This window comes from Anolis carolinensis, unplaced genomic scaffold, assembly GCF_035594765.1.
Source record: "Anolis carolinensis isolate JA03-04 unplaced genomic scaffold, rAnoCar3.1.pri scaffold_7, whole genome shotgun sequence".
Classification (NCBI taxonomy): Eukaryota; Metazoa; Chordata; class Lepidosauria; order Squamata; family Dactyloidae; genus Anolis; species Anolis carolinensis.
The window spans coordinates 5,885,257-5,906,398 of NW_026943818.1; the positions used below are offsets into that span (position 1 = coordinate 5,885,257).

Below are 21,142 nucleotides of genomic sequence, written 5' to 3' on the forward strand. Positions count from 1 at the left end.
CCTCAAAGGCCATCTAGATGATCTCACCAGGCCATCAGAAGACCATAGATAAGGAAAGGGACCCTTAAAGACCACCTAGATGTTTTCATAAGTTCATAGGTAAGGAAAGGGGCCCCCAAAGGACATCTAGACAATCTCATAAAACCATAGGTAAGGAAAGTGACCTCCAAAAGCCATCTAGATGGTCTCATAAGGCCGTAGCTAAGCAAAGAGACCTTCAATGACCATCTAGACGATCTCATAAGACCATAGGTAAGCAAAGAGACCTCCAAAGACCAGGTAGACTTAGATCAACCCTAAGTCTAAAGTTTAGGACAGGGGCCAGGTCAATGACCGTGGAGGGCCGCATCCAGCCCACGGGCCTTAGTTTGGTGACCCCTGTATTAGAACATCTCCCAGATGCTCCTGACAACAAAGTTTGGGAATTGCAATCCAAAAGATAGAGACATCTAAATGTTTGCCATGCCTGAGAGATGGTAGTTAGGTTCACCTTAAGGTCACCGTTGGATGGAAGCAACCACAACAAGGAATTTTTAGGCCTTCACATGTATTGGACCATCTCCCAGAATCCCCTGACAACAAAGTTTGGGAATTGCAATCCAAAAGATATAGACACCTAATGTTTGCCATGCCTGAGAGATGGTAGTTATGTTCACCTAAAGGTCACTATAGGTTGGAAGCAACCACAACAAGGAATCTTTAAGCCTTCACATGTATTGGACCATCTCCCAGAATCCCCAAAGTTTGGGAATTGCAATCCAAAAGATATAGACATCTAAACGTTGCCTATGCCTGAGAGATGGTAGTTACCCAACAGTGTGAGCTTCATGGTTGGATGAACAAGGTTCTCCTATTCAACAGTCTTTCTTTTACCGTGGTTTAGCTCTGCAACGTCTTGAGCTACCATGGAGTTCCCATGTCTGTTGTGCATCATTGCAATTCACTAGCATTGGACTTAGCAACACAACATTGTGATAAAGTTAAACTTCGGAGCCCCTGATGTAGGATCTTGGCCATTATATTTTCAACTGCTGTGTGTTTGGCTATATCTGTTGTATCTTGATGAGATATAAATAAACACGACAACAACGTCCAACATTTGGCGAAGTTGTCTAGGGCTCTTGGGAGTGCAGCTGGAGGCCCCTAGTTTCCATTTGTTTGCTGGGTTCAAGAAGCATTTCTTTCATAAACAATGGAGTCAACAACCATGAAAATAAGCATGGAAGTGCATTGTACAACAGGGCTATCTTCTCTGAGCCTGGGGCATGAATACCGTATATACTCGAGTATAAGCTGCCCGAATATAAGCCGAGGCACTTAATTTTACCACAAAAAAACTGGGAAAACATTGACTCCAGTATAAGCCGAGGGTGGTAAATTTCAGAAATAAAAATAGATACCAATAAAATTACATTAATTGGGGCATCAGTAGGTTAAATGTTTTTGAATATTTACATCAAGCTCAGATTTAAGATAAGACTGTCCAACTCTGATCTAATTGTGATTCTCATCTTCTTCCATGTAAATGTGCTTATGTATCCTTTTAATAATAATAGAGTAAAATAATACATGTAATAATGATAATAAATACAGGAAAATAATACATGTAATAATAGAGTAAAATAATAAATGCAATAATAATAATAAGATCAGAGTGAAATAATAAATTTATTATTAATAATAATACATGTAATAAACAGAGTTAAATAATAAATGCAATAATAATAATAAGATCAGAGTGAAATAATAAATGTATTATTATTAATAATAAAAATAGAGTAAAATACATGTAATAGTAGCACCAATAATAGAGACAAATAATAAATGTAATACAGTAGAGTCTCACTTATCCAACATTCTGGATTATCCAATGCATTTTTGTAGTCAATGTTTTCAATGCATTGTGATATTTTGGTGCTAAATTCGTAAATACAGTAATTACTACATAACATTACTGAGTATTGAACTACTTTTTCTGTCAAATTTTTTGTATAACATGATGTTTTAGTGCTTAATTTGTAAAATCATAACCTAATTTGATGTTTAATAGGCTTTTCCTTAATGCCTCCTTATTATCCAACATATTTGCTTATCCAACGTTCTGCCGGCCTGTTTATGTTGGATAAGCAAGACTCTACTGTAATACCAATAATAATAGAGAAAAATAATAAATGTACCATATATTCTCGAGTATAAGCTGACCCAAATATAAGCCAACCAGGACCCTCACCCGAGTATAAGCCGAGGGGGGCTTTTTCAGTCTTTAAAAAAAGGGCTGAAAAACTAGGCTTATACTCGAGTATATACACTAGTTTTCTTTCTGTTAGGCTCCATTTACACTGCTATATAATGCACTTTCAAACTGCACTATATGGTCATTAGACTCATACAGTGCATTTCAGTGCTGTTAAACTGCATCTATGCTGACTATACATTGTAATTTCAAATGATCCCTTTGCATACTTTTATTTTTATTCTTTTGTATTGTATATTGCCATCGAATTCTGCCAGTTTTGTAAGCCGCCCTGAGTCCTTTGGGTGAGAAGGGCGGGATAGAAATGATGAAATAAATAAAATAAATAAATAAATGCTGATACGTGAATGATGGATTGTTCATCACAACAGGTTTGGATATGCATGACCTCAACAAGCCCAAATTCCTTGTTTCTTCAGCCTTAGAATTAAAAGCAGGAAATACAAATATGTAGCCAAAATGCTACACAAATGCCTGACCAACTTTAATTCTGTAAAACGTCCAAGACAAATACTCCACGGCCCCTTGAGGTAGCTTATTAGGAGCAGCTTTTAAGAGCTAAATGATGTTTCGTGCTCCACATTCCACGATGCTTAACCTAAATCCATTTTCCATATTTAAAGCTGTGATTCCTTTGTTTCAGAGAATCAAATAAGTCACTGGATGCACACAACGCGTCTTGAGGTCTCGGCTTACTCTTTCATTTTCCTCTGTCGCCTCTTCTTTCAATCCTCCTTAGCTCTTGGCAAACGGTTGTAGATTTAATATGCTTCAAAATAGTATCTATTTATTTGTCTCTTTAAATGAAAAGTAGGCAAATGTGGATTTCGAGATGTACTTAACCTACCAACTAGGCTTGCGCATCGACCCGTTTCGTGTCCCAGCTTTCGGTGGGCCCTCCGATCCATTTTTTGGGAGCATTTTAGGCATTGAAGCTGTTTTACTCTAGACGAGTGGCGCTCAGCTGCAGGCAGGCATGCGCTTTAAGGAGCTTTCTTACCTGTTTCTACTCTAGAGGAGAGATGTTCGGCTACAGGTAGACATGCGGATTTTCTGGGCCTGCACACCACACATGCATGCACTCTCTTTGCAAGGCAAGGAGGCAAGTTCTCATTCTTACTCTAGAGCGGGCGCTCAGCTGCAGGCAGGAAGGTGCGCTTTCTGGGCCGGCATACCACATATGCAGGCACTCTCTTTCCAAGGCAAGTTGGCAAGTTTGCATTCTTGCTCTAGAGGGGGTGCAGACAGGCGCATGCTCTTTCTGGGCCTGCACACCTCACATTCACACACTCTTTCCATGGCAAGGAGGCAAGTTCTAATTCTTGCTCTAGAGGAGGCATTTGTCTGCAGGCAGGAGCTTGCACTTTCTGGGCCTGCACACCATACATTCACGCACTCTCTTTCCAAGGCAAGGAGGCAAGTTCTCATTCTTGCTCTAGAGGGGGTGCAGACAGGTGCGTGCTCTTTCTGGGCCTGCATACCACACATGCACGCACTCTCTTTCCAAGGCAAGGAGGCAAGTTCTCATTCTTGCTCTAGAGGAGGCACTTGGCTGCAGGCATTCTTGCAGTTCTCATTCTTGCTCTAGAGGTGGTGCCGATAGGCACATGCTCTTTCTGGGCCTGCACACCACACATTCAAGCACTCTCTTTCCAAGGCAAAGAGGCAAGTTCTCATGCTTGCTCTAGAGGAGGCACTTGGCTGCAGGCATTCTTGCAGTTCTCATTCATGCTCTAGAGGTGGTGCCGACAGGCGCATGCTCTTTCTGGGCCTGCATACCACACATGCACGCACTCTCTTTCCAAGTCAAGGGGCAAGTTCTAACACTTGCTCTAGAGGAGGCACTTGGCTGCAGGGAGGAGCTTGCACTTTCTGGGCCTGCACACCACACATTCAAGCACTCTCTTTCCAAGGCAAAGAGGCAAGTTCTCATGCTTGCTCTAGAGGAGGCACTTGGCTGCAGGCATTCTTGCAGTTCTCATTCATGCTCTAGAGGTGGTGCCGACAGGCGCATGCTCTTTCTGGGCCTGCATACCACACATGCACGCACTCTCTTTCCAAGTCAAGGGGCAAGTTCTAACACTTGCTCTAGAGGAGGCACTTGGCTGCAGGGAGGAGCTTGCACTTTCTGGGCCTGCACACCATACATTAATGCACTCTCGTTCCAAGTCAAGGAGGCAAGTTCTCATGCTTGCTCTAGAGGAGGCACTTGGCTGCAGGCATTCTTACAGTTCTCATTCTTGCTCCAGAGGTGGTGTCGACAGGCACATGCTCTTTCTGGGCCTGCACACCACACATTTAAGCACTCTCTTTCCAAGTCAAGGAGGCAAGTTCTAATTCTTGCTCTAGAGGAGGCACTTGGCTGCAGGGAGGAGCTTGCACTTTCTGGGCCTGCACACCATACATTAATGCACTCTCGTTCCAAGTCAAGGAGGCAAGTTCTTATTTTTACTGTAGAGGAGGTGTTCGGCTGCAGGCAGGTGTGCATGCTTTCTGGACCTGCACGCCACACACACACAGGGAAGGACGCAAGGAAGCATGCTCACGGAAAGCAGGCAAAGAGCTGGGATTAAGGAGGAGGAGGAGGAAGGAGAAGGAGACTGAAGCCAAAAGATGTTACTTCTGGCATGCTGAACTGTCCATTTCCCTAGCTTAGAAGAAAAGGTAGATTGTCATCTCCATGATCACACATGCTACCTCAAATAAACTCTGCAGCTGCTGGTGTACAAAGGGAGGAGACCTTTTCCAAAATACATGCAATGACCTGGCTGTTTTTGTTGTTCTTCCCAAAGTGTGCCTGCTCACTTTGGTTCCATACACAATTAAACCTGAGAACAAGCCGATCCCTCTCAATATGGTATCCCATAGGGCAGTGCGGGAACGTTCTGCTCCCCATCCTAGCACCGCATCCAGATGCAACGTCCCGACAAGGGAACAAGATGTCATGGCAGAAAAGACAGCCTCCTCCTCATCTTCCCAGACAGTCGGCCTTTAAATAGAAGAGCCAGATGTTTCAGTTCTGTTCCAAAAGCCAAACAAGATACTGAGGACCAGGGAGTACCCAATAAAAAGGTGTATGGGGCAGCGCAAGGGTCAGGGAGAAAAACTTGCCATTTCCTATAAGTACGAGGGTTAGCCACAAAGTAGATTACGTTTTGGAATTAAAAATGAACAAAGTATAGGAGAAAATATTTACCATATGCAGTTGAAAGCCACACCCAAATACCACTTCTCAACATAGTCGCCATTCAAATCTAGGCACTTACTATAGCAATGAATGAGCTTGGCAACTCCTTCCCCACTAAATTCTGCCGCTTGTGTCCTCAAACAATTGTTTCCAACAATGGGGGCATGGCTGGCAACGCAGCGTTTTGACGAAGCTGCACAGTTGCGGTTTGAGGACGCAAGCGGCAGAATTTAGTGGGGAAGGATTTGCAAAGCTTATTCATCACTATGGTAAGTGCCTAGATTTGAATGGCGACTACGTGAGATGTGGTATTTGGGTGTGGCTTTCAACTACATATGGTAAATGTTTTCTCCTATACTTTTTGGGGACGCAAGCGGCAGAGTTTTGTGGGGAAAGAGTTTCCAAGCTCATTCATCGCTATGGTAAGTGCCTAGATTTGAATGGCGACTATGTTGAGATGTGGTATTTGGATGTGGCTTTCAACTGCATATGGTAAATGTTTTCTCCTATACTTTGTTCATTTTTAATTCCAAAATGTAATCTACTTTGTGGATAGCCCTCGTATTATCCATCTCTGTTTCATACTCTTAATTTCTTCTTAACTTGCTTTCCCCCCCAAGATTATGACTATAGGTGGACTTGAAAATCCATGCTATTCTCAAAAGAAAGTGTTTTGACCTACTGGCTTTTGTCTCTCTTCCAGATTCACACTCTATGCCGTGGACACTCGTGGAAGGCACTCTGAGCTGAGCACGGTCACCTTGAGAACAGCCTGTCCACTGGTGGATGACAGCAAGGCAGAGGGTAAAACACTCAACTCCACTCACATTCTAGCACATCACTCATGTCTGCGCAGGGTTTCATACTTCGTACTTTAGCAACACAACCGTTCAATGCTAAGGCTTCCCCGTCTGTGTAGGGTTCCATACTTCTCACTTTAACAACACAACCGTTCAATGCTAAGGCTTCCCCGTCTGTGTAGGGTTCCATACTTCTCACTTTAACAACACAACCGTTCAATGCTAAGGCTTCCCCGTCTGTGTAGGGTTCCATACTTCTCACTTTAACAACACAACCGTTCAATGCTAAGGCTTCCCCGTCTGTGTAGGGTTCCATACTTCTCACTTTAACAACACAACCGTTCAATGCTAAGGCTTCCCCGTCTGTGTAGGGTTCCATACTTCTCACTTTAACAACACAACCGTTCAATGCTAAGGCTTCCCCGTCTGCGCAGGGTTCCATACTTCGCACTTTAACAACACAACCGTTCAATGCTAAGACTTCCCACCAAAGGGAACTGTAGAGGAGAGTCTATTGAACAAGCCGATACGTGCCGCAGACAAGGACTGACATTTGTTGAGGAGTTACGAAGTTGGAGGAATTACTTTTCATTCCACCCTCGTAGTAGCAAATCTGAGAACTAAGTACAAGTGGTGTCTTAAGTCATTTGAGGTCAAGTCGTTAGTGTAGCAATAGATTTTAGAAGGGAGTTTTCACCCATTTACCTCTCTGCTTCTTTTCCAGAGATAGCAGATAAGATCTACAACTTGTACAATGGCTACACTAGTGGCAAGGAGCAGCAGACAGCCTACAACACCTTGATGGAGGTCTCAGCTTCCATGCTTTTCCGTGTCCAGCACCATTACAACTCCCACTACGAGAAGTTTGGGGACTTTGTCTGGAGGAGCGAGGATGAACTTGGGCCTAGGTAGGCATTCCCATCATTTTCCCTGGGACCGACTAGTTGCACGTGGTCAAAGTTCGTACTACTTGAGTCACCCAATATGATAGACGAGTGAAATTTTGGCATTTTTCATAGACACCTCCAAGGTCATGTGGCCATTGGCATGACTGTATGGAGGGCCGAAAAAGAGCTACGTTAAACCAGATCAGATATTTATGGCGGTTCGAATCCCGGAGACAGGGTGAGCTCCCTTTGATAGCCCCAGCTTCTGCCAACCTAGCAGTTCGAAAACATGCAGATGTAAGTAGATCAATAGGTACCACTCCGGTGGGAAGGTAACGGCACTCCATACAGTCATGCCAATGGCCACATGACCTTGGAGGTGTCTATGAAAAATGCCAGCTCTTCAGCTTAGAAATGGAGATCAGGACCAGGACACAGAGTCGGACTCGATTACACTTAATGTCAGGGGGAAACCTTTACGTTCACTTATATATACTGTATATACTCGAGTATAAGCCTAGTTTTTCAGCCCTTTTTTTAAGACTGAAAAAGCCCCCCTCGGCTTATACTCAGGTCCTGGTTGGCTTATATTTGGGTTAGCTTATACTCGAGAATATATGGTACATTTATTATTTTTCTCTATTATTACATTTATTATTTTTATCTATTATTGTCGCTACTATTACATTTATTTTACTCTATTTTTATTATTATTATTAATACATTTATTATTTCACTGTGATCTTATTACATTGCATTTATTATTTTACTCTATTTATTATTACATGTATTATTTTCCTGTATTTTTATTATTATTATTATTATTATTATTATTATTATTATTATTATTACATGTATTATTTTACTCTATTATTATTAAAAGGATACATAGCACATTTACACAGAAGAAGATGAGAATAAAGATTGGATCAGAGTTGGACGGTCTTATCTTAAATTTGAGCTTGATTTAAATATTCAAAAACATTTAACCTACTGATGCCTCAATTATTGTAATTTTATTGGTACAGTAGAATCTCACTTATCCAAGCTAAACGGGCCGGTAGAAGCTTGGATAAGCGAATATCTTGGATAATGAGGGATTAAGGAAAAGCCTATTAAACATCAAAGTAAGTTATGATTTTGCAAATTAAGCACCAAAACATCATGTTATACAACAAATTTGACAGAAAAAGTAGTTCAATACGCAGTAATGTTATGTTGTAATTACTCTATTTACGAATTTAGCACCAATTGAAAACATTTACTACAAAAATGGCTTGGATAATCCAGAGGTTTGGATAAGCGAGGCTTGGATAAGTGAGACTCTACTGTATCTGTTTTTATTTCTGAAATATACCACCCTCGGCTTATACTGGAGTCAATGTTTCCCAGTTTTATTGTGGTAAAAATTGGTGCCTCGGCTTATATTTGGGTCGGCTTATACTCGAGTGTATACGGTACTTGTGTATAAGTCTAGAAATTGTAGCAAAAATAACAGTCCCAAAAATCTGAGTTGACGTGTCCATGTCAAAGTATTAAATCTTATGTCTTACCAAAAAGGGAACCATTCCGTTGTCTGACTGGAGTGACAAAAGATAAAAGCTTAGTCCATTGTAGAAAAGCTTAACAGAAGCAGCGATCTCCCCGAGCAAAACATAACCCCAAAGTGGGTAAGATGACATCCATGGCAATACGTTTCCCTTAAAAAAAGTTTTCAGTTGCAATCTTTTTCCCTTTACCAAGAACATAAGAGGTGAATGAGTGCAGTTCCAAACTATTTCCATATCTGCAACACTCAACAAAAGGGTAATCTCCGAATACGATTAGTCATTGTATTCTGAAGATGAGCTTCTTTTTCCGTGTGTGTGTGGAATGATTCAGAACTTCCCTTTCAGTGAATATGTGAAAATCCGCATTCCCGTAATGAAGGTTTGGTTTGATAAAGATACTGATATGAGTAGAGTGGTTTTCCTCTTTGACTCCCTTTGATCATTTCTCCAGCCCTCTCTTCTGTTTGAGCACTCAACTGGGACGATATCTCACATTGGTTCCAGATTTAGAACATACACAACCCGCCATAGTTTACAATACTTTCCTTTGTATCTTTCCCTGTTCTTATCAGCACAGGCATCTCATGTCCAAGCTGGAGAAGGGCATTGGTCCAACGTATCAGGACGAGCAGCAAACACACCATCTCTTCTCTAGTTGTCAGTGGTCTTTGAAAGCCCCAAATTTAAGACAATCCTAAATTTAGTGAACTTATTACAGAATTGTCTTGACAAGATTTGTTCAGAGGTGGTTGGTCTTCTTGTGATGCAAGAAGTGTGTGCGCGCAGCTTGCCTAAAGTCAACCATTGACTTTCTTGGCCTGTGAGAATATATATTGTTGTCTTTGGGGCCTTCAAGTAGTGTCTTGAAGGCCCCCAAATTTAAGACAACCCTAAATTTAGTGAACTTATTACAGAATTTTCTTGGCAAGATTTGTTCAGAGGTGGATGGTCTTCCTGTGATGTAAGAAGTGTGTGTGCGCAGCTTTCCCAAGCTAAACCAATGACTTTCTTGGCCTGTGAAAATATATATTGTTGTCTTTGGGGCCTTCAAGTAGTGTCTTGAAACCCTAAAGTTAGTCAACTTATTATAAAATTGTCTTGGCAAGATTTCTTCAGAGGTGGTATGCCTTCCTGTGATACAAAAAGTGTGTGTGCACAGCTTGCCCAAGCTCAACCAGTGGATTTCCATGACTTCCTTGGCACGTGAGAATATATATTGTTGTCTTTGGGGCTTTCAAGTAGTGTCTTAAAGGCCCCCAAATTTAAGACAACCCTAAAGTTAGTCAACTTATCATAAAATTGTCTTGGCAAGATTATCTCAGAGGTGGTTTGCCTTCCTGTGGTGCAAGAAGTGTATTTGCGCAGCTTGCCCAAGGTCAGCCAGTGGATTTCCATTACTATCTTGGCCCGTGAGAATATATATTGTTGTCTTTGGGGCCTTCAAGTAGTGTCTTGAAGGCCCCCAAATTTAAGACAACCCTAAATTTAGTGAACTTATTACAGAATTTCCTTGGCAAGATTAGTTTAGAGGTGGATGGTCTTCCTGTGATGTAAGAAGTGTGTGTGCGCAGCTTTCCCAAGCTAAACCAATGACTTTCTTGGCCTGTGAAAATATATATTGTTGTCTTTGGGGCCTTCAAGTAGTGTCTTGAAACACTAAAGTTAATCAACTTATTATAAAATTATCTTGGCAAGATTTGTTCAAAGGTCGTTTGCCTTCCTGTGATGTAAGAAGTGTGTGTGCGCAGCTTGCCCAAGATTAACCAGTGACTTTCTTGGCCTGTGAGAATATATATTGTTGTCTTTAGGGCCTTCAAGTAGTGTCTTGAAGGCCCCAAATTTAAGACAACCCTAAAATTAGTCAACTTATCATAAAATTGTCTTGGCAAGATTTGTTCAGAGGTGGTTTGCCTTCCTGTGATTCAAGATATGTGTGTGCGCAGCTTGCCCAAGCTCAACCAGTGGATTTCCATGACTTCTTTGGCATGTGAAAATATATATTGTTGTTTTTGGGGCCTTCAAGTAGTGTCTTGAAACCCTAAAGTTAGTCAACTTATTATAAAATTGTCTTGGCAAGACTTGTTCAGAGGTGGTTTGCCTTCCTGTGATTCAAGATATGTGTGTGCGCAGCTTGCCCAAGCTCAACCAGTGGATTTCCATGACTTCCTTGGCATGTGAAAATATATATTGTTGTTTTTGGGGCCTTCAAGTAGTGTCTTGAAGGCCCCAAATTTAAGACAACCCTAAATTTAGTGAACTTACTACAGAATTTTCTTGGCAAGATTTGTTCAGAGGTGGTTGGTCTTCCTGTGATGCAAGAAGTGTGTGTGCGCAGCTTTCCCAAGCCCAACCAGTGACTTTCTTGGCCTGTGAGAATATATATTGTTGTCTTTAGGGCCTTCAAGTAGTGTCTTGAAGGCCCCAAATTTAAGACAACCCTAAAATTAGTCAACTTATCATAAAATTGTCTTGGCAAGATTTGTTCAGAGGTGGTTTGCCTTCCTGTGATTCAAGATATGTGTGTGCGCAGCTTGCCCAAGCTCAACCAGTGGATTTCCATGACTTCTTTGGCATGTGAAAATATATATTGTTGTCTTTGGGAACCTTCAAGTAGTGTCTTGAAACCCTAAAGTTAGTCAACTTATTATAAAATTGTCTTGGCAAGACTTGTTCAGAGGTGGTTTGCCTTCCTGTGATTCAAGATATGTGTGTGCGCAGCTTGCCCAAGCTCAACCAGTGGATTTCCATGACTTCCTTGGCATGTGAAAATATATATTGTTGTTTTTGGGGCCTTCAAGTAGTGTCTTGAAGGCCCCAAATTTAAGACAACCCTAAATTTAGTGAACTTACTACAGAATTTTCTTGGCAAGATTTGTTCAGAGGTGGTTGGTCTTCCTGTGATGCAAGAAGTGTGTGTGCGCAGCTTTCCCAAGCCCAACCAGTGACTTTCTTGGCCTGTGAGAATATATATTGTTGTCTTTGGGGCCTTCAAGTAGTGTCTTGAAGGCCCGAAATTTAAGGCAGGCCTAAATTTAGTGAACTTATCATAAATTGTCTAGGCAAAATTTGTTCAGAGGTGGTTTTCCTTCCTGTGATGTAAGAAGTGTGTGTGCGCAGCTTGCCCAAGCTCAACCAGTGGATTTCCATGACTTTCTTGACCTGTGAGAATATATATATTGTTGCCTTTGCGGCTTTCAAGTAGTGTCTTAAAGGTCCCAAATTTAAGGCAGCCCTAAATTTAGTGAACTTACCACAGCATTTGTTCAGAGGTGGTTTTCCTTCCTGTGATGTAAGAAGTGTCTGTGCGCAGCTTGCCCAAGCTCAACCAGTGGATTTCCATGACTTCCTTGGTATGTGAAAATATATATTGTTGTCTTTGGGGCCTTCAAGTAGTGTCTTAAAGGCCCCCAAATTTAAGACAACCCTAAAGTTAGTCAACTTATCATAAAATTGTCTTGGCGAGATTTGTTCAGAGGTGGTTTGCCTTCCTGTGACGCAAGAAGTGTGTGCGTGCAGCTTGCCCAAGATCAATCAGTGACTTTCTTGGCCTGTGAGAATATATATTGTTGTCTTTGGAGCCTTCAAGTAGTGTCTTGAAACCCTAAAGTTAGTCAACTTATTATAAAATTGTCTTGGCAAGATTTGTTCAGAGGTGGTTTTCCTTGCTGTGATGCAAGAAGTGTGTGTGTGCAGCTTGCCCAAGCTCAAACAGTAGATTTCCATTACTTTCTTGACCTATGAGAATATATATTGTTGTCTTTGGGGGCCCCAAATTTAAGCCAACCTTAAATTTAGTGAACTTTCAGCAGAAGGATTTGTTCAGAGGTGGTTTGCCTTCCTGTGATGCAAGAAGTGTGTGTGCGCAGCTTGCCCAAGCTCAACCAGTGGATTTCCATGACTTTCATTGGCATTTCCCAACATTCAAATCACTACTCCACTGTACCTTCTTGAGCATGAATTCACAAACTCTTCATTTCTCTCTTCCAGGAAAGCACACCTCATTCTGAGGAGGCTGGAGAAGGTCAGCAACCACTGCTCCACCTTGCTGCGCAGCCCTTACATCCAGAGCCACACCGACACCATGCCTTACCTGTTCTGTCGTAGTGAAGAGGTCCGGCCGCCTGGAATGGTTTGGTACAGCATCCTAAAGGACACAAAAATCACGTGCGAGGAGAAAATGATCTCCATGCTGCGCAACATGTACGGCGAGTCCAAGGGGCGATGAGAGAAGATGCCACCCAACGGATGTAACAGACTGGATGGGGCACATGGGACTCCTCAGCATCAAAGACTTAAGCCACCATCTTGCAACTTGAGAGACAGGAGAAGCGATTAAACCGTGGAGGATTCAAAACAGACACGAGGCGGATGCAAATTGAGAGATTGGTCCGATTTGTTTTCCATTTATTTCCTTTTCAAAAATTATTTTAAAAGGAAGTACATAATTTTGCTCAGTTTTTTTTCTCAAAAAAGTGACTCTCTCTCCTTTGAAACCTCCTTTCTTACTAAATCCCTAGGCTATATGCCCAAAAGTCACGAGGAAGAGGCAGAAGGGGGAAAGCAGACAGTGTGGGAGGGACTCCATAACAGTGTGTTCAATCGCTCCAGTCTTACTCAGAGTACACCTGGCGGTACCTTTGTGCAGGAGGACTTTATCTCAGATGGCGTGTCTGTGGTGAGCAAGAAGCCATTCAGGACCGACGACTTGTAAGAGGCACCATCTTGGAAGTAGCTTACTATTAAGCGATTTAACACCACGTCAAAAGCGTGAGGACTTTGCTGGCAAAGCAGCAAAGAGAGTTTACGAAACACAGATTGCTCCAGGTCTACAGAGGTGCTGCTTGTGGAGGGTCCTGACAGGTTCTTTTGTGTATTAAAACATATTTACTTCCACTTTCCCTTGGTGATTGGCATTTATGGTGAAGGGATATGCACAGGCACATGTTCTTACTGTCACTTTGGCCAGTTTGAAATTCATCCAGTGCAGTGGTTCGCAACCTTTTTTGACGAGGGACCAATTTGACCAGGGACCACTCTCCAACATTAGTACCAAAAGAATTACAAACCAGATTTTGGTCGACTTTAGATTCGGTTCTGATTCAGAAAAATGCATTGAAGAGACCACATCAGCTCCATTTACTGATACAGAACATATGCCTTCTAGTAGTCATCATCTGCTCGCCTACAGAAAAGCATATTTAATAATCTAAAGTTGATGTGGTAGTAGTAATCTTTCCTGGGTAGTCAGCCTCTCCTCTCCTGACATCCACGTTGCCTCGGCACTATAAGAGGGTTTGGCGAAACCAGACATCTCGTTGTCTCATGGTTTTGACACAACGGTGTAGTAATGGTGAGGCTGTAGACCATATTTTCATTTTTGTGGACCACTGGTGATCCACGGACCAAAAGTTGGGAACCACTGATCTAGTGCTATTGTGGTGTTGGGATGGTAAAACTCGCATTCAGAATCACGGTTGGTGTGCATGAACAACTGGGGAAGGGGAGAATATTTGAGAAGAAAATTAAATGGGCACATAGGGCACATATTCGATTCCAGAACCAACTTGAATCCCTCGACACATTTTCTTTTGGATTTGTTGGACATTGTGTTGGAAAATAACTGTTTTAAATTTGGTGGTCAATTTTACCTTCAAATTCAAGGGGTCACCAGGGGCAGTCCAATTGCCCCTTCCATTGCTAATTTGTTCATGGACGATTTGGAAATGAAATCAGTTTTGAACCCCACACAGAATCCCATCTATAGCCACATGACTAAATATTTCAGGTACATTGATGACGTCTTTATCATCATGAATAATCAATAATCTGCATATGATTTATTGACATGGGCTAATACCATCCACCTGGACATCAAATGTCTCTTCTTAATCTACTCTTCTCCAGACTAAACATAGCCAGCTTTCTAAGCTGTACCTCATAGGACATGTCTTCTAAACTTTTGACCCTTTTGGTTGCCCTTCTTTGGACCTTTTCCATCTTGACCATCTCCTTCTTGAATTGCTTTGCCCAGAACTGGACACAGGGTTCTTCCAAGTGACCAAAACAGTATCTGAGCCTCTATACCTCTCCTGAAAGGCCTTTAGGACTAAAGACCAGGGCTAGGGGTGGGGGCGGGGCCTCTTCCCAAGAGCGCAAAACAGGGTTGAGCCTCTGTATACCTCCCCTGAGGCATCGTTAGAACATGGGGGCGGGTATAGAGGTTCAGCACTTGGGAAGAGGCCCCGCCCCCTCCTCTAGCCCCGCCTCCTGTGTCCTGGCAGGCACCACAGGACAGGGATAGAAGCTCAGCCCTGCCTCAGAGCTTGTAATTCCGCCCATCCCAGTCCTGGCCGCCCATTTGTGGCCCCGACCACCTACCCCTCCCAGCCCTGCATCTTGGACTAGGGGAGAGGTTCAGCCCTGCCCTCTTCAGCAGGAACCACGCCCACCCCTCTAAGCCATGCCCCCTTTCCAGGGGGCGCTGAGTCATATTTTTCCTGGAAAGTGGGTGATAGGCCAAATAAGTTTGGGAACCGCTGTTATATATTATTATAAATTAAGTTGTATATTATAAACTATATATATATATATACATAGTAACATGCTATGCCAATTATACACACACACACATATATGTATATATATATACACATATATAACTAGCATAGCATGTTACTGTTCACATTAGCATAGCATGTTACTGTTCATCTTGTGATCTGCTTTCACATGGGCTGTTTTCAAGCCAGGTGTGCCCCTTCCTATATCTGTGCTTTTCCTTTTTATTGCCCAAGTGTAGCCTCTTATTTTTCTCCCTGTTGGAAATTATTTAGTTTTGGCCGAGCTCTCTCGTGTCTTAAGGTCATTTTGGATCCGGATCCTGTCCTCTGAAATATTAGTTATCCCTTCCAATTGGTTGTCACCGGCACATTAGATAAGCATAGAGTAAGGGTGGCTCTCCCCTTCTCTGTAGACTAAAAAAAATACCTGTCCTTGCTTCATGTCGATCCAGCGCAACAGCTTCCCATCAAAGCCACATAAAGGTAGCTGGATGACGAAAGAGAGAGTCCTCAATGCCCTGGCCAAGCCAAATGCGTGAGGAACATAAAAGACGGCTCGACTGAAAGGAAGTTTCTGTGGTGCCTTCTTGGAAACATTTTCACCATCTTATACTCAGGCTTTGAAGCCAAGACTGTTGCCTTTTCCAGCTTCGCAAGACTTGGCAGCTCATTCAACGCTCGGTGGAATATATACACAGGTGCCCCTCTCTGGCCTGCCTGGCTGGCTGCCTTCCTCTGTGGATAGTTCCCAACCTAGGCTCACATTTTGCATTTGATGTAGAAGCCTCTTCACCTGCAATCCTTCTATTCTGAGATTTTATAGCAGGGGTCCTCAAACTTTTAAAGCAGAGGGCCGGTCCACAATCCTTCAGACTGTTGAGGGGCCGAATTATCATTTGAAAAAAAAAAATCCAACAAATTCCTATGCACATTGCAAATGTCTTATTTGTAATGCAAAACAACAACAACAACAACAACAACAATGAAAGAACAATACAATATTTAAAAATGAAAACAATTTTAACCAACATAAACCTATCAGGATTTCAATGGGAAGTGTGGGTCTGCTTCTAGCCAATGAGATAATCAAGTTAATTAAGATTGTTGTTGTTGTTGTGTGCCTTCAAGTCATATCAGACTTTGGGCGAGCCTAAGTCAAAAATTATTTATTTATTCATTTACTACATTTATTTACTACATTTATATCCCACCCTTCTCACCCCGAAGGGGACTCCGAGCAGCTGTATGTACATACAATATATTATATTATTAGCATTGCACAATATTAGCATTATATATCATCATATTGAACTATACCACTATACTGTAATATTATATGTAATATATAACATATAATTGATATTATTATATGGTATTATTAGTATTATATTGTATAACATAATAATATTATTATCAATATTATATGTATATACAATATATTATATTATTAAAACTTATATAAAAACACTAGCTGTGCCCGGCCACGCGTTGCTGTGGCAAAGTGGTGGTGGTATTGGTTTAAAATTGTTGTGTAATTTTTATTTGACGTTATTTGCAATTTTTTATTAATTTTATTGTAAGTTATATTTTTATTTATTATATTTTATTATTTTCTTGTATTATTTTTTAGTTATTTTCTGTTATTATAGTATTTTATTGTATTAATTTTTAGTGTTTTTTATTATTTTTTATTGGGTTGCTAGGAGACCAAGTTGGAGGAGCTTAGCCTTCTAACTGGCAGCAATTGGATAAAAGCAATTATTCCTCTCCCTCTAATTAGGACTTTATTTTTCTTTTCATTTTGTTGTATCAACCTAGAGGCGTGGATGATGGGTTGTGTTGTCAAATTTCAAGGTTGGGGGGCCTGTAGTTTTGTTGTTTTGTGGGTCGCCGTGATGCCATCACTCTTTTATATATATAGATTATATTATAAAACTGAGGGCAGGGGCCAGGTAAATGACCTTGGAGGGCTGCATCCGGCCCCCGGGCCTTAGTTTGGGGACCCCTGTTTTATAGCAATGTTGCAATCCTGCGAAGCATCCAAAGCTGTTGGGCTGCAGCTCTCGTAATGTAGTGACAAGGAGTGATGGGAGCTGCAGTCCAAGCTCGCTTGGCTTGATGCCCACTTTTGAAGGATGCTAAGGTAATATCTACATTACAATGAAACGTAAAAAGGGTAGTATGGTATGTAATGTGTGACTACTATGTTAGTAATGTAATATTTCTTCTATATAAACAACTTTTAGTGGCACTTGTTATGCAAGTTGCCAAAGCAGGGGATTATGGTATCTTATTAATATCCATCAAAATTGGATTTGATTAGAAACAGTGGTAGATCATAGCCCTCTAGAATCTCTTACATTTACTGATAATACAGTAGAGTCTCACTTATCCAACACTCGCTTATCCAACACTCTGGATTATCCAATGCATTTTTGTAGTCAATGTTTTCAATACATCATGATATTTTGGTGCTAAATTCGTAAATACAGTAATTACCAGATAGTATTACTGCGTATTGAACTACGTTTTCTGTCAAATTTGTTGTATAACATGATGTTTTGGTGCTTAATTTGTAAAATCATAACCTAATTTGATGTTTAATAGGCTTTTCCTTAATCCCTCCTTATTATCCAATATATTCGCTTATCTAACGTTCTGCCAGCCTGTTTATGTTGGATAAGTGAGACTCTACTGTATATATTACAATGAATATTTTACTTTAGGTATCCACTACCTGTATTTACTTTGACTACATTAGTATGATTCTTAACATAAATGGAATACACTCAGTAACACTTACACAGATATTCTGGAAAAACTATTCCTCTTTATAGTTTCAGTGTCAGTTCTGTCAAATAAAAATCAAAACCAAACAAAGTCTTATTTGTTGACTTAATAACACTCAAAATAGTTGTCGCAGCGTTGAATCGAGGTAAATAAACAGTTCTTAACATATATATGTACAACAAGACAACCCTTCACATAAGTATTAACATAAAACTGTTGTAGTCTCTAGATTGGTTACAATCTTATCCAATCAAATAAATGAAAAACAAGCAGAATCTACTGCTTTCTTAATGGTATTCTCAAGTATTGCTGGAGCACTAAAAGTTGTTTATATAGAAGAAATATTACATTACTAACATAGTACTCACACATTACATACCATACTATCCTTTTTATGTTTCATTGTAGTCTATAGACATCTGCGTTTTTGTGTTGATATCTACATTACACCATGTAACACCATTCTTGGTCCTGGGTTATACATTCCATTTCCTGATTGGTTCTATCATACAAACATGGAAAAAGTTTATTAAACTGAAAAAACTTTGCCTTTGTGAGCGAGACATCCGGCGGCGCATTTTGCGCTAGTTTTTCAATGACTATTAGGCTTGTGCAATCCGGGTAAAGCTTGACCCATTTCGTGTCCCAGCTTTCGGTAGGGGCCCCGTTCTGTTTTTTGGGAGCCTCCCAAAAAATCTCTTTTTTCTCTGGGGTGCTGGAAGATAAATTTTCTATCAGCCCATTACAGGGTGGGGGATTCCCAGACTCCCCTTCCCATCATTTTAGGCATTTAAACTCTTCTCTAGAGGAAAGGCGTTCAGCTGCAGGCAAGCATGTGCTTTAAGGAGGTTTCTTACCTGTTTCTTATTCTAGAGGAGGCGCTCGGCTGCAGGCAGGCAGGCACGTTTTCTGGGCCTGCACGCCACATGCACTTTCCAAGGCATGGAGGCAAGTTCTCTTACTCCAGAGGAGGCGCACGGCTGCAGGTAAGCGTATGCTTTTAGAAGGTTTCATACCTGTTTTTTACTCTAGAGCAGGAGTCCTCAAACTTTTTAAGTGGAGGGCTGATTCACAGTCCCTCGGACTGTTGGGGGCCCGGACTCTGATGAAATAGTCAGAAATTAGGATTGTTGTTGTTGTGTGCCTTCAAGTCATTTCAGACTTAAGTCAACCCTAAGTCTAAAGTTTAGGACAGAGGCCAGGTCAATGACCTTGGAGGGCCGCTGATCTAGATGATATCATTAGACCATAGGTAAGCAAAGAGACCTCCAAAGACCACCTAGATGGTCTCATAAGACCATAGATAAGGAAAGGGATCCTCAAAGACCATCTAGATGGTCTCATAGGACCATAGATAAGGAAAGTGACCTCCAAAAGCCATATAGATGGTCTCATAAGACCATAGATAAGGAAAGGGATCCTCAAAGACCGTCTAGATGGTCTCATAGGACCATAGATAAGGAAAGTGACCTCCAAAAGCCATATAGATAGTCTCATAAGATCACAGATAAGGAAAGGGATCCTCTAAGACCATCTAGATGGTTTCATAAGACCATAGGTAAGGAAAGCCCCCCCCCCAAATGCCATCAAGACGATCTTATAAAACCATAGGTAAGTAAAGGCACCCTCAAAGGCCATCTAGATGGTCTCATATGACCATAGGTAGTGAAAGTTACCTCCAAAAGCCATCTAGATGGTCTCATACGGCCATAGCTAAGCAAAGAGACCTTCAAAGACCATCTAGACAATCTCATAAGGCCATAAGTAAGCAAAGAGACCTCCAAAGACCAGGTAGAATTAGGTCAACCCTAAAGTTTAGGACAGGGGCCAGGTAAAGGACCGTGGAGGGCCGCATCTGGCCCCCGGGCCTTAGTTTGGGGACCCCTGCTCTAGAGGATGTGCTCAGCTGCAGGCAGGCATGGGCACTTTCTGGGCCAGCACGCCATGGACACACAATCTTCCCAAGGCAAGGAGGCTTGCTTTTGTGTCCAGCTGATTTTTGTACTGGGAGGGGGCTTCCAATACGTGTTCCCCAAGGTAACAAAAGTAACAAAGGAACAGACGCAACGAAGGAAAACGGATTCGTGCACAACTCTAATGACTATCTCATCGAGTCTCAGCCAATTCAACCAAGTTTGTGGCAGGCACAAAAAGGAAGTTTCTGGAGTATGACAACGGCTTTCAAAGTAAGTTCCACACAATGAAACAGGAAATAGCACTCTCAAACCAGGAACAGAAATTTCTTTCTTTCTTTCAAATTTTGTATTATCACAGCATTCTTGTAGTTTGGCTTCACACCTTCTGTTGTGTCCCTTTTATCTGACATGCTTAGGACATGTTTTTGATTTTGATATTTTTTTGGAACATCTATATCTGCATACACCTACATGGTGAGATATCTTGGAGATGGGACCCAAATTAAACGATTTTTAATGAGGAAAAAATTATGCAAAATATTCGTAATACTCTCACTTCCCTGAAATTCTCAAGCAAAAAAAAGACAAAAAAATAATACTTTAAATAAAAAGCTGCTTGAATATTACAGTAAAACAGTAACATTTAATGTAAAACTGCTTTACATTAACTGTGTCTATATTTGCTTTTAATTACTGCATTTCAAGAGTAATAGCAATTCAGTAAAGAGTTTATAGTATGGTATAGTGCAATGATGGCCAACCTATGACACGCGTGTCAGCACTGACACGCCTAGCCATTTTTGCTGACACGCTGCCGCATGCAGATTGACTGGATGACTATGTCTTTTGTGGCCAAATTTGGTGTGATTTGGACCAGTGGTTTTGTTGTTTACTCCATAGGAATTATGCACATTTCATTCTATTATTGTAGTATATTATCATATTATTACTAGCTTTGCCCGGCCACGTGTTGCTGTGGCTTATGGGAATCCTTTGTTGGCCAGGTGGAATAGCAGTGAATAGCCTTGCAGTCTCAAAGCCTGGCCGTTTTCTGGAGTAGCTGGAGCTTTTTGTTGTATGAACGTAGAGGCATGGATGAGGGGTTGTGCTGCCAAGTTTAGTGTTTCTGGGATGTGTAGTTTTGTTGTTTTGTCCTAGGCCGAAATTTCATTACCCTTATATATATAGATAGATTATATTA

The 21,142-nt window shown here is 41.4% G+C and overlaps 1 protein-coding gene across 4 annotated transcripts in view; it reads left to right on the forward strand.

Annotated features, from left to right (window-relative positions):
- Window positions 1-13,571, forward strand: part of astn2 (astrotactin 2) — a 615,168-nt gene extending 601,597 nt beyond the window's left edge. For all 4 annotated transcript variants that reach the window (XM_062959683.1, XM_062959682.1, XM_062959684.1 and 1 more), the window contains 3 exons: window positions 6,145-6,245; window positions 6,966-7,149; window positions 12,666-13,571. In XM_062959683.1, coding sequence (XP_062815753.1) covers window positions 6,145-6,245; window positions 6,966-7,149; window positions 12,666-12,903 — 523 coding nt within the window. In that variant the 3' untranslated portion in view covers window positions 12,904-13,571. The remainder of the gene's footprint in view (window positions 1-6,144; window positions 6,246-6,965; window positions 7,150-12,665) is intronic.
- The last annotated feature ends 7,571 nt before the right edge of the window (window positions 13,572-21,142 follow it).